Source organism: Muscardinus avellanarius (genome assembly GCF_963383645.1).
Source record: "Muscardinus avellanarius genome assembly, chromosome: 11".
Classification (NCBI taxonomy): Eukaryota; Metazoa; Chordata; class Mammalia; order Rodentia; family Gliridae; genus Muscardinus; species Muscardinus avellanarius.
The window spans coordinates 103,415,172-103,429,434 of record NC_137797.1 but is presented as its reverse complement, the minus strand read 5'-3'; the positions used below and the strand labels follow the sequence as shown (position 1 = coordinate 103,429,434).

The following is a 14,263-nucleotide window of genomic DNA, read 5'->3' as shown; positions in this document are numbered from 1 at the left end:
CTACCTCCGGGCTATGCTCCCAGACCTATTTTATATTTTATTTGGAAACAGGGTCTCACTAAGTTGCTGAGAGCCTCACTAAGTAGCTGAGGTTGGCTTCGAACCTGTGTGATCCTCCTGTCTCAGCCTCCCAAGCGCTGGGATTACAAGTGTGCGCCACCACACCGGCTCCAAATAGTATTTCAGACGTGTGTGTGTGTGTGTGTGTGTGTGTGTGTGTGTGTGTGTAAGATACTAAGGATTGAACTCAGGGCTACATCCCCAGCCCTTTTTTATTTTTATTTTTTACTAATTCATTATTTTTTGTGATACTGGGGACAGAACCCAGGAGTATTCTACCTCTGAATGACACCCCAGTCCTTTTCTTATTTTTTGTTTTTAAAACAGGTTCAGCACCGGGCGTGGTGGCGCACGCTTATAATCCCCGCACTTGGGAGGCAGAGACAGGAGGATCGTGCTGGTTCGGAGCCAGCCTCGCTGGCTTAAGAGACCCTGTTTCCAAATAAAAAAGTTAAAAAATAGGTCTGGGAGGGTAGCCCATGGGAGTGTATCCCAGAGGTAGAAGGGCTTCCAGGAACCCCAGTACCACCAATAAATAAATAAATAAATAAATACGGGTTCAGCAGGGCGTTGTGGCGCACGCTTGTAATCCCCGTGCTTGGGAGGCAGAGACAGGAGGATCGCACAGGTTCGAAGCCAGTCGCGCTGGCGTGAGAGACCCTGTTTCCAAAAATAAAAATAGGTCTGGGAGTGTAGCCCAGAGGAAGAAGGGCTTCCAGGAACCAGTACCACCAAAAAAAAAAAAAAAAAAAAAAAAACCAAAAAACACTGACATCCTCGTGTCTTAGCTTCCCAAGTGCTATTACAGAAGCGTGCTACCATGCCCAGTTCATTTTGTGTGTGTGTGTGTGTGTGTGTGTGTGTGTGTGTGTGTGTGTGTGTATTGGGGTCATGATGATATTCTAATATTGCCTGCCAGCTTTTTGTTTATTTGTTTGGTACTAGGGATTGAATCCAGGGGCATTCTACCTCTGAACTACTCCCCTAGCCCTTTTTAATTTTTTTTTAAAAAAGGGTCTTGTTAAATTCTTAAGGCTGGCTTTGATCCTGTGGCCCTCCTATCTCAGCCTCCCAGATTGGGATTACAGGCATGTGCCACCGTGCCTACCTTACCTGCCAGTTTAATATTTATTTTTCCTAAAACAACCAGCTTTAACAATGGAGTTGGCGTTGTGTGGAGTCAGACTTTTATGGGGTTTTTTGTTTGTTTTTGTTTTTTTGTTTTGTTTTGTTTTTGGTGGTATTGGGGTTCCTGGAAGCCCTTCTACCTCCGGGCTACACTCCCAGACCTATTCTTATAATTTTTTAAATTTGGAAACAGGGTCTCTTCAGCCAGTGCTGCTGGCTTCGAACCTGCACGATCCTCCTGTCTCCGCCTCCCAAGCACCACACTTATTTATTTATTTACAAGTGTGCACCACCACGCCTGACTAAAACTCACCAATATTTTTTTCTTTCTTTCTTTTTTCTTTCTTTCTTTCTTTCTTTTTTTTTTCTTTTTTTTTTTTGGTACTGGGGATTGAAGCCAGGGACATTCTACCTCAGATCTGCATCCCTAGCCCCATTTTATTCCTTATTTTGAAGCAGGGTTTCACTAAGTTATGGAGGGCCTCACGAAGTACCTGAGGCTAGCTCTAAACCTGTGATCTTCCTGACTCTGCCTCCCAAGTACTAGGATTACAAGCGTGCACCACTACACCTGGCTGACCCTGATTATTTTCTCTTTCTGTTCTAGAGAGAAAATCCAATACCTGGACAGCCTTCCTGAAGCCCTGCGTGACCACAGGGGAGAGAGTCGCCTTCACCTTTGAAGACTAAGATCAACCTGAGAGTAAAAATGTTCTCCAGGGTGGACCGGCGCTCAGCCTGCACTATGGCGTTCATTTATATCCTGACGCTGGGGCTGACCCGCGGTCAGAACTGCCTGTCCCAGAGCCTGGGAAATGTCGTCATTGACATCCAGTCATCTCTGCCTAAAGGGCTCAGAGGCAATGAGCCCACACATACGGGAACGCAGGGAGACTGCATCAGTTCCTGCTGCTCCACCAATAACATAGCAGGTAAACAACAAGCCCCACGAAGCTGGTGCGTGCAGCTGAATAGCTCGTCCTGTGACTCTGGTGGATAAAGTCTCAGTCAATACCCTCGCTCCTAGCTGGGCCTGATGGCTCACCCTTGTAATCCCAGTGCTTGGGAGGCGGAGACAGGAGGATTGCGGGTTTGCAGCCAGCCTCCGCTGCTTAGTGAGGCTCTCCACAACTTAGAACTTGTTTCAAAATAAAGAGTTAAAAATGCGCATGGGAGGCGGAGACAGGAGGATCATGCAGGTTTGAAGCCAGCCTCACTGGCTTCAGGGACCCTGTTTCCAAATAAAAATATAAAAAATATGTATCTGGAAGTGTAACCTGGAGGTAGAAGGGTTTCCAGGAATCCCAGTACCACCAAAAAAAAAAAAAAAAAAAAATAGGGCTGGGGGTGTAGCTCAAAGGTAGAATGCCCCCTGGGTTCCATCACCAGAACTAAAAAAATAAAAAATGAGCCCCCTTCAACCTCACCTGAGTTTGTGCTAAGAAGCCTCCTGTTGACAGGCCCCTTGACAGCTCGCAGATGGACACAGGTCCCAAAAGTCAACTTGATCAGAGAAGCTTGGGACTTTCAGCCTCACCCCTGACCTCCAGGGAGAGCCTGGGGGTTGAGTTCAATCACAGTGGCCAATAACTTAATTGACCCTGTAATGACATCTCCATGCAATCCCACACATAATGGGGTTCCAGAGTTTCTGGGTGGGTGAACCTCAATTCTATAGGAACAGAGGCCCTTGCAGTCGGGACCCCTCTGGACCTCATCTTCTATGTCTCCTTATCCACCTATTCATATTTGTTTATTTGTTTGTTTATTATGGTACTGGGGATTGACCCAAGGACCCAAGCACAGTCAATCTGTGAGCTATACTCTCAGCCTTATTTTATTTTATTATTTTTTTTGTGTGTGTGTGGTATTGGGGATGGAGCCCAGAGGCATTCTACCTCTAAGCTACACTCCCAGCCCTATTTTTATTCTTTATTTGGAAACAGGGTCTCACTGAGTTGCAGAGGGCCTCACTAAGTAGCTGAGGCTGTCCGTGAACCCGATCTTCCTGTCCCAGCCTCTCAAATGCTGGGATTACAAGCGTGCACCACCACACCCAGCTTCTTATTTTATTTTTATTTTGAAACAGGTCCTCACTAAGTTGCGGGGACTGGCTGAAAACCTGAAATCCGAGGCCGGGCGTGGTGGCGCACGCTTGTAATCCCCGCGCTTGGGAGGCAGAGACAGGAGGATCGCGCAGGTTCGAAGGCAGCCAGGCGTGCTGGCTTAAGAGACCCTGTTTCCAAATAAAAATGTAAAAATGGGTCTGGGAGTGTAGCCCGGAGGTGGAAGGGCTTCCAGGAACCCCAGTACCACCAAAAAAAAAAAAAAAAAAAAAACCTGAAATCCTCCTATCTCAGTCTCCCAAAGTACTGGGATTCTAGGCGTCCGCCACCACACCTGGTGTCATTTATATCTTTTATATACAGTGTGCACAAACTGACCCGAAGTGTGCGCACGCGCACACACACACACACAGAGACTTGTTTATATCCTTTATAATAAACTGGAACCGTAACTAGAGCACTTGCCTGAGTTCTATGAGGTATACCAGCAAATGATCAAACTTGAAGGGCAGGTTTTGGCAGCCCCTGAATTCGTAACTACATCAGGTGGGATGTTTCTTATAACATAGGGACCGTATACTTGCTACTGGCTTCTAAAAGGATGCAGTCTTGTGGATCTGCGCTGCTCCATGCCAGAGGATAGTGCTAACTCAACGTAGAATCAGAATTGAATGGAACTGAAGCTGGGCATAGTGGCACACACTTGCAATTCCAGGATTTGGGAGGCTGAGACAGGAGGATCACAGGTGGGCAGTGCCCTCTGCAACTTAGTGAGACCCTGATTCAAAACAAAGAATGAAATGGGGCTGGGGTTGTAGCTCGGAGGTACAATAGCACTGTATTTCTTTCTTCCCCCTCTCTCTCCTCCTCCCTCCCTCCCTCCCTCCCTCCTCCTCCTCCTCCTCTTCTTCTTTCCCTCTCCCTCTCCCTCTCCCTCTCCCTCTCTCCCTTTCCCCCCCCCCCTTGCTCATGAAACTGCAGGATGTCTGGTTTTTGTCCAAGAGCCACAGCACTGTTGTGAACGAGATAGCGTACACTTGGAATCAGTAGGAAAAACCCTTCAGTGATTTTGAGTTGAGCAGTGTGTTTTTAGACACTGTTTATGGAAGTAACTTAAAGAAATCGGAGATCCAATGTAGATGTCTACCATTTTTTTCTAAATGTTGATATAAACGTTTATGTGAAATAGAAGCACCTGTAAAGCTGGGCGTGGTGGCGCACGCTTGTAATCCCCGCACTTGGGAGGCTGAGACAGGAGGATCGCACAGGTTCGAAACCAGCCTCGGCTACTTAGTGAGGCTCTCAGCAACTTAGTGAGACCCTGTTTCCAAATAAAATATAAAAAAATAGGTCTGGGAGTATAGCCCGGAGGTAGAAAGCCCCTGGGTTCCACCCCCAGTACCACACACACACACACACAAAAAAAAAAACACCTTTAAATAGGACTGAATGCTCTAAGTGAAGCTTTTTCCTGGCCACCTAAGAAACTGCATTTCTCATTTCCAAGAAATGGGGGTCTGCAGCTTTATTCTGTCAGCAAAAGTGTCATTGGTGCTTTACTGTAAGCAAAGGTACCTGAGATCTGGAGCATTTTCCTCTCTCTCTCTCTCTCTCTTTTCCTTTTAGTAGTAGGAATTGAATCCAGGGACACTGTACCTCTGAGCTACACCCCCAACTCTTTTTATTTTTCATTTTATAACAGGGTCTCCCTAGGTTGCTGAGAGTCGCACTAAATTGCTCAGGCTGGTTTCGAGCCTGAGATCCTCCCGTCTCAGTCTCTCAAGTACTGGGATTACAGGTGTGTGCCACCACGTCTGGCACCCTCACTTACCTCTTTCTTTTTTTTTTTTTTTTTTTTGCGGTACTGGGGAAGGAACCCAGGGTCATTCTACCTCCAAGCTATACCCCCAGCCCTACACTTTATTCTTTATTTTGAAACAGTCTCACTGAGTTGCAGAGGGCCTCACTAAGTAGCCGAGGCTGTCCGGGAGCCGTGATCTTCCCGTCTCAGCCTCGCAAATGCTGGGATGACAGTGTGCGCCACCGCGCCGGGCGGACTCACTCCACTGTGACTCACGTTTATAGCCGGCCCCAGTTCCTTCAGGATATAGGAGATGCATGAAATCATTAGGATTAGAGTCATTTCTGCAGCCTCTGGTAGGAAGTGTAAATATTGCCAAGTCAGTGTATCACTGTATGCATTTTAACAAATGGAAGGCCTATTTCTGGAGAATTAAACGTAAGACTAAGGACTGCCTTTAGAGTTGGGCATGCTGGTGGCATGGTTTTATCCCCTGTACTTGGGAGGCTGGAACAGGAGGCTCACAGGTTCAATACCTGCCTCAGAAATTTAGCAAGACCCTCAGCAACCTAGTGAGACCCTGTTTTAAAAATAAAAAATAAAAAGGGCTGGGGGTAGCCTGGCGTGGTGGCGCACGCTTGTAATCCCAGCATTCGGGAGGCTGAGACCAGAGGATCGCAGTTCCCGGACAGTCTCAGCTACTTAGTGAGGCCCTGTGCAAATTAGTGAGACCCTGTTTCAAAATAAGGAATAAAAAATAGGGCAGGGGCTGTAGCTCGGAGGTCGAATGCCCCTGGGTTTCATCCCCAGACCCGCAAAAAAAAGGGGGGGGGGTTGGGGGTGTAGCTCGGAGGTAGAATGTTGCTGGGTTCCATCCCATCATCACACACACAAAAAACTGTTTTGCCAAAGATCATCTTACCTCAGATTTGTAAACCAGTGTCCTTTAAAATTGCTTTATGCAACCGAGCTAAGGAGAAGGAAATAACTGCGCGGCCAGGAGGCGAGTGCAAGCAGTGAGCGGCTGTGTTTGTGTTGGACTCCAGAATAAAGGCACCCCAGCACTTGGGAGGCTGAGACAGGAGGATCGCGGTTCACAGCCAGCCCCAGCTACTGAGTGAGGCCCTCGAAACTTGGTGAGACCTTGTTTCAAAATAAAGAATAAAAAATAGGGCTGGGGATGGAGCTTGGAGGTAGAAGGCCCCTGGGTTCCATCCCCAGACCCACACAAAAGAAGAAGAAGAAGAAGGAGAAGAAAAAGAAGAAGGAGAAGGAGAAGGAGAAAGAGAAGAACAGAACATTCTTTCTCAAAACCTTGCTTACATAATCTTTCATTGCAGGGGATAAAGCATGTAACTTGATGATCTTCGACACTCGGAAAACAGCGGGACAGCCCAACTGCTACTTATTTTTCTGTCCCAGCGAGGAAGCCTGTCCCCTGAAGCCAGCAGAGGGACTGATGAGCTACAGGATAATCATAGGTAATAAAGGCACCGTTCTTTTTCTATTGTGATTGGAATCAAGGGTACGGTTTCTTTTTTCTTTTCTTTCGTTTTCTTTTTCTTTCTTTTTTGCAGTACTGGAGATTGAACCCAGGGGCATTCTACCTCCGAGCTACACCCCCAGCCCTATTTTTTATTCTTTATCTTGAAACAGGGCCTCACTGAGTTGCAAAGGGCCTCACTAAGTAGCTGAGGCGGGTCGAGAACCTGCAGTCTTCCATCTCAGCCTCCCAAGTACCGGAATTACAAGCAGGTTCCACTACGCCTGGCAAGATATGGTTTCTGTGAAATATTTTCTACCAGAGTCTAAATAAAACTACCAAGCTGGGCACAGGGGTACACACCTGTAACCCCAGCGGCTCGAGAGACTGAGACAAGGGGATTGCAAGTTCCAGGCCAGCCTGGGCAACTTGGAAAGACCCTGTGTCAAAATAAAATTGAAAAAGAGCTGGGTGTAGCTCAGTGGTAAAACACTTGCCTAGCATGCGTGAGGCCCTGGGTTCCATCTCCACAGCAAAACAAAAACAAAAAAAACCATAAGTAAAACTACCAAAAGGATACACAAATACTTTATGATTTGAAGTTCAATTTATTATTAAGTCAAATTTTTTTTCCAAGAAAAGGCCTCTGAGTGATAGTGTTTGTTTTATTTTGGTTTTACCTTCATGTGATTAAAAGGTACACAGGTCCTTTAGGAAACTTTGTGTGTGAGTGGTACTAGGAATTGATGCCAGGACCTGCAATCCTCCTGTCTCAGCCTCCCAAGTACTGGAATCACAGGCAGTGGCCCCTGGGAATGAGTCCTCTTTTTTCTTTTTTCTTTATTTTACACACACACAAAAACCACACAGTTCCTGTGGCAGCCAGCAGGGGGGCATCATAAGCCCAGAGCAGGCTGATAGATCTCTATGAGGCAAAGGGCACCATCGGAGGAGCATCAGGCCCAGGACTGTTAAAATTTATAAGATATGTACGAGTTATGTTCTTAATTCTATTTATGAATCTACCCATGTTGGTGGATTGAGATTATCTCATTAAAAACAAATTGTCTGCTGTGCATGGTGGCTCAGGCTGGTAATCCCAGCATTCAGGAGGCTGAGACAGAAGGATCACGGTTCGCAGCCAGCCTCAGCTACTTAGTGCGGCCCTTTGCAACTCAGACCCGGTTTCAAAATAAAGAATAAATTGCCGGGCGTGGTGGCGCACGCTTGTAATCCCCACGCTTGGGAGGCAGAGACAGGAAGATTGCACAGGTTCGAAGCCAGCCGCACTGACTTAAGAGACCCTGTTTTCAAATTTAAAAAATATTAAAAATAGGTATAAAAAATAGGTCTGGGAGTGTAGCCTGGAGGTAGAAGGGTTCCATCTCCAGTACCACCAAAACAAAAAACCAAATAACAACAACAAAAAAAGAATAAAAAACAGGGCCGGGCATGTAGCTCAGAGGTAAAATGCCCCTGAGTTCCATCCCCAGTACGGTAACAACAACAACAACAACAACAAATTGCCTGCCAGGCGTGGTGGCGCATACTTGTAATCTCAGTACTTGGGAGGCTAAGACAGGAGGATCACGGGTTCACGGACAGCCTCAGCTATTTAGTGAGGCCCTCTACAACTTAGTGAGACGATTTCAAAATAAAATAAGTCTGAGGATGTAGCCTGGAGGTAAAAGTCCCCTGGGTTCCATCTCCAGCACCCCTCATACACACACATATACATTAAAAAAAAAAATTCTAGCACACTGGTGGCTATCTATTGTCCTGGTTACTCAGGAGGCTGAGGCAGGCCAGCATGGGCTATGTGAGGACCCTATCCCAAAATGAAAAGGGCTGTGGTATAGAAAAGTTGTCCAGCATGTGTGCAGCCCTGAGTTCAGTCCCTAGCACTGCAAAAACAAATAATTTGCTTCCTGCTTGGAGTGAAAATTGTTTCAGAAAGCACTTGAACTCTTATTTCCAGCCGTTTTATGTTTTTTTTTAATTTTTATCATATTTATTTATTTATTTATTTATTTATTTATTTATTTATTTATTGGTGGTACTGGGGTTCCTGGAAACCCTTCCACCTCTGGGCTACACTCCCAGACCTATTTTTATATTTTTGTTTGGAAACAGGGTCTCTTAAGCCAGTGAGGCTGGTTTCAAATTTGCGTGATCCTCCTGTCTCTGCCTCCCAAGCGCGGGGATTACAAGCGTGTGCCACCACGCCCGGCCCTTTTTATTTTTTAATTTGAGGCTGGATCTTGCTAATTTGCCCAGGCTGGCCTTGGTCCTCCTGCCTTAGCCTACCCAGTCACTGGGGCTGCAGGTATATACCACCACACCTGGCTGAATTCTTATCTTTTGTGTGTGTGTGTGGCACTGGGATGGAACCCATGGGCATTCTACCTCTGAGCTACATCCCCAGCTCTATTTTTTATTCTTTATTTTGAAACAGGGTCTCACTGAATTGCAAAGGGCCTAAGTAGTAGATGAGGCTGTCTGCGAACCATGATCCTCATGTCTCAGCCTCCCTAATGCTGGGATTACAAGTGTGCGCCACCATGCCCGGCTCATCTTTATTTTTCTTTTTTCTTTTTTGCAGTACTGGGGATTGAACTCAGGTGCATTCTGCCTCTGAGCTATACCCCCCAGCACTATTTTTAATTTATTTTGAAACAGACTCTCACTAAGTTGTAGAGGGCCTCACTAAGTATTTGAGGCTGGCCATGAACCTGTGATCCTCCTGTCTCAGCCTCCCAAGTACTGAGATTACAAGCCTGTGCCACCACGCCTGGCTGAATTCTTATCTTCTGTACCTAGTTAACTAATATTTACAGACTGAAAGTTTGAAAGATGACAGTGGACTTTGTTCATTCTATAAAACCATAACAAGCCAGGTATGGTGGCGCATGCTTGTAATTCCAGCATTTGGGAGGCTGAGACAGGATCATGGTTTGCGGACAGCCTCAGCTACTTAGGCCTTCTGCAATTTAGTGAGACCCTGTTTCAAAATGAGGAATAAAAAACAGGGCTGGAGGTGTAGCTTGGAGGTAGAATGACTCTGGTTTTCATCCTCAGTACCGCAAAAAATAAATAAATAAAAATAAAATAAAACCATCAGCTTCGCATTATTTAATATTTTCTTTTATAGCTTTAAGGTTTGTTATTTCTACCAAGGACAAGAAGAATAGGAGAGTTCAGAGATAGAATCAATTAGCCGGGTGTAGTGGCACATGCTTGTAATCCCAGCACTTGGGAGATTGAAACAGGAGGATCACAGGTTCGAGGACAGCCTCAGTAGCATATCAAGAATCTCAGCAACCTAGTAAGACCCTGTTTCAAAACAAAGAATAAAAAATAGGGCTGGGGGTGTAGCTTGGAGGTAGAACACCCCTGAGTTTGATCCCCAGGACCAAAAAAAAAAAAAAAAAAAGGAAAAGAAAAAAGATAAAGAAATAGAATAAATTTGGAGTCTGTTTGCGAGCTGATGGGCAAGCCCATTTTTGGACTCAGTGACATCTCCTGGAAAACAAAACTCCAAAGGAGTTTGAGAGCACAGGGTTGTTCCTGCTTCTGGTGGTTCCTTTCTGAGACCAAAAGCGGCTCTCCCCAGAGCACAGGGCCGCGGGGAGCCAGCCGGGCAGGGCGGAGGACCTCTGTGGTTCTAGGATCTTTGCCAACAGACAGATCTTATCAAGAAATGGGACTGGCCCTGGCTCTACTTTTGAGCTTGAAAGCTTGAGAAAGAGGACATCTATCATTCTTCTTGATAGCTTTATTTAACTTTTGATATCACATTGCAGGGTGTTTTTTTTGTTTGTTTGTTTGTTTTTGATTTTGCTTTTGGTATTAGGACTGAACTCAACCAGGGGCATTCTATCGCCAAGCTTCACCCCCAGCCCTTTTTATTTTTTTTTAAATTTGAAACCGGGCCTCACTAGTTGTTAAAGGTCTTGCTAACTTGCTAAGGCTGGCCAGGAAACTACAGTTCTCCTAGTACTCAGCCTCCTTAGTACTGGGAGATTATAAGCATATACCATCATGTCTGGCCTAAATAGTATTTATTTATTTACTTGTTTTTACTTTGAACTGAAATATGTTGTCTTTTTATATTTATCTATTTATATATTTATACTTTTTTTTTTTTTGCAATACTGGGGGTGGAACTCAGGGCATTCTACCTCCAAGATATATCCTCAGCCCTATTTTTATTTTTTATTTATTTATTTTTTTTGGTGGTACTAGGGGTGGAACCCAGAGGCTTTCTACCTCCGGGCTATACTCCCAGACCTTTTTATACTTTATTTGGAAACAGGGTCTCACTAAGTTGCTGAAAGCCTCACTCAGTAGCTGAGGCTGGCTTCGAACCCGTGCAATCCTCCTGTCTCAGCCTCCCAAGTACTGGGATTACAGACATGTGCCACCATGCCTGTCTTTTATTTTATTTTTTATTTTGGCGGCATTGAGGATTGAACTCAAGGTCTCAGGCGTGCTAGGCCAAGTGTGCTACCACTGAGCTACCCCAGGCCTCTTCTTTTCCCTCAAATACCTGATCCTCTATAAAGACTTACATGGTGTTTATCTATGTAAACAACAATGCTATAAATGAAATATATTCTGTATTGTTTGAGGAAAAAGAACTTTAGGCATCCTAATTCTGTTTTAGAGTAGAACTCAAATTATGTCTGCCAACTTTCTCTATCAAGATCCAAATAGTATTTTAGAAGCCAGGAATGGTGGCGCACTCCTGTAATCCCAGTACTTGGGAGACTGAAACAGGAGGACCAGAGTTTCAAAGCCAGTCTCAGGAACTTAGTGAGACCCTGTTTCAACATAAAAAATAAAATAGAACTGGGCATGTAGCTCAAAGGTAGAATGTCCGTGGGTTCAATCCCCAGCACCAAAAAAAAAATTTTTTTTAAAGTAAAAAGGGCTGGGAGCTGGGCATGGTGGCACACGCTTGTAATCTCAGTACTTGGGAAACTGAGACAGGAGGATCACAGGTTTGAGGCCAGCCTCAGCAACTCTAGTGAGGCCCTCTGCAACTTAGTGAGACCCTGTTTAAAAACTAAGAAATAGGGCTGGGGCGGTAGCTTGGAGGTAAAATACTCCTGGGTTCCATCCCCCATACTGAAAAACAAAACAAAAAAAAAAGGACCAGTCTGAAGTGTGCGGCTTAGAAAGTAGGTACAAGATGTTAAGTATGCAATTGCCTCTGGATCTGTTAGGAGAGGCTTTCCAACAGGCGCGGGCTGAAGAAAATGAGAGAATGAACCTTAAATGCTAGGAAACTCCTCGGCGTCTTTCCTGGGTTGCCTGCGGTTTTAGACTAAGCAAAATGCTTAGCCCAGCCGCAGAGTAATTCACGTGACTGGTCAGCGCTGTTGTCTTAACCAGCTTTTCCAGTTTGTGGTGGGGAGTGTGTGGCCAGGCTCTCTCAGCAGGAGCAGGAGCAGAGCTGAGACTGGCTCCTCGCCGGCAGGAATCAGGACCCTGTGGCTCTCTGCAGTTGTGTCCTCGGTAAACCATCGCGATTTCAAACATGATTTTGAAACATGATCAGCCGGGCGTGGTGGCGCACGCTTGTCATCCCAGCATTGGGGAGGCTGAGACAGGAGGATCGCGGTTCACAGACAGCCTCAGCTACTTAGTGAGGCTCTCTGCAACTCAGTGAGACCCTGTTTCAAAATAAAGAATAAAAAATAGGGCTGGGGGTGGAGGTCAGAGGTAGAATGCCCCTGGGCTCCATCTTTAGTACCACAGAAAAAATGAAAAAAAGGGGCGGGGGCTGGGCATGTAGCTTGGAAGCAGAGTGGCACTAGGTTCAACCTCCAGGATAAAATATCAAGTATCAGAGGCTAACATGTAGCTCAGAGTCAACATGTGCCAGGGCCTGGGTTTGACCATCAGTACCCATTTGGGGTTGTATAGAACAAGCTGATATGTTGTGCCTTAGCAAAGACTAATTTATTTAGTTATTGCAGAACTAGGGATTAAACCTGGGGCATTTTACCTCCGAGTTACACCCTCAGCCCTACTTTTAATTTTTTTATATTTATTTATTTATTTAGCAGTACTGGGGATGGAACCCAGGGGCATTCTACCTCCGAGCCACACCCCCAGCCCTATTTTTTATTCTTTATTTTGAAACAGGGTCTCACTGAGTTGCAAAGGGCCTCACTAAGTAGCCGAGGCTGTCCGTGAACCACTATCCTCCTGTCTCAGCCTCTCAAATGTTGAGATTACAAGTGTGTGCCACCACACCCAGCTTTTATTTTTTAGTTTGAAACAGGGTCTAAGTTGCAGAGGACCTTACTAGGCAGCTGAGGCTACCCAAGACCCTGAAATCCTCCTGTCTCGGCCTCCCAAGTACTGGGATTACGAGGGTGCACCGCCACCGCCGGCTAGCATGCACATGGTTAAATCTCCTTTGTATTTTCTTTTCAGATGCCCCATCTTCAGCCAGAGCTGACTTGCCACCCCAAGGGTTAGCACAAGAAGGTTCTCCCTTAAACAGCCAGTTTTCGCACACGGTCCTTCCCACTCTCCCTCCTCTGACGGCTCATCCAAAGCCCACAGGCTCCTTGCAGAATGACGCACTTTCGCATAGGACGGGATCTCCAGATCCGCCGCAGGAACTCCTCAAGGGGGACCAAGTGGGTACACGGGTCCCCGTTTATACAGAGAGCTTCCGTTCCCAGAGTTCACAGTTTTCCTCCGAATTAGGAACAGCTCATCCTCTGTCTGCAAACGCAACCACCTCGCCAGCCGCTCTGCACACGCTCGCCACTGCTCCCAAGTCTGCGCTCCTCCCGCACGCCGGTGCCTCAGTGGTCCCCTCGGTCACTTTTCAGCCACGGGCGGGCACCACGGCTCCTCCTGGAAACGCTGTCTCGTCTCAGCGCCCAGCAACCCCCGTTTCTACAAATTGGGTTACAACCCAAGCCAAGACCACAGCAAGAGTCCTGACTACGATCATTCAAGTGTCTCTGGACTCAAAAGGTGCCCCAGAAACGGTGCCTTTTAGAGAAATGTCCACTCTAACGTCCAACACGGAGCCTGTGCATAAGCCTGCCACCCTTTCCTGGTCAAATGTGGAGACTTCAGCTACAAATAAAAGCGCTTCTTGGGACAGCGGGAAGGCCCGCGCCGGCAGTTCGTCCCTGAGCCGTGTTCCAGCACTGCAGCCGGGCCTGCCATTCGAAAAGTGGCTCCTCATGGGGACCTTGCTCTTTGGGGTCCTGTCCCTGATGATCGGCCTCGTCCTCCTGGGAAGGATGTTCTCCGAATTCCTCCGCAGGAAGCGGTACTCGCGACTTGATTATTTGATCAATGGCATCTACGTTGATATCTAAGGACAAGAGTTAGCTTTCGATTCATTTTGTAGCTAGAAGCCTGATGCGCTCGGTTTCTGCTGACTTGCCCGTCCCAACAGGAGGCTGTATTGGGAAGACAGGAAAATGTCCCCAGCCACCTTCTTTTGGTTGTTTTTTGAGGAAGGAAGGCGAAAAGGAACTAAATTAGGTAATTTGAGTGATCTGTTCCTAAAATACCAGCTAAAAGTAAAGCTGTACTTAAAGTAATAGTGTAATTGCCAAATAAATGGGAAAATTTGGTTGGCTTCACCCAAGAAAAAAAGGTTAAGATAGCCAGGCAGAGCCGGGCATGGTGGCGCACGCTTGTAATCCCTGTGCTTGGGAGGCTGAGACAGAAGGATCGGGCAGC

At 46.4% G+C, this 14,263-nt stretch overlaps 1 protein-coding gene across 1 annotated transcript; it reads left to right on the top strand.

Annotated features, from left to right (window-relative positions):
* Positions 1-1,933: 1,933 nt before the first annotated feature.
* On the top strand, positions 1,934-13,893 carry MANSC1 (MANSC domain containing 1; the record flags this gene model as incomplete). Its single annotated transcript, XM_080705035.1, has 3 exons — positions 1,934-2,120; positions 6,396-6,536; positions 12,986-13,893. The coding sequence occupies 3 exons, from the start codon at positions 1,934-1,936 to the stop codon at positions 13,891-13,893; spliced, it is 1,236 nt and encodes a 411-aa protein (XP_080561161.1).
* Between the last annotated feature and the right edge of the window lie 370 nt (positions 13,894-14,263).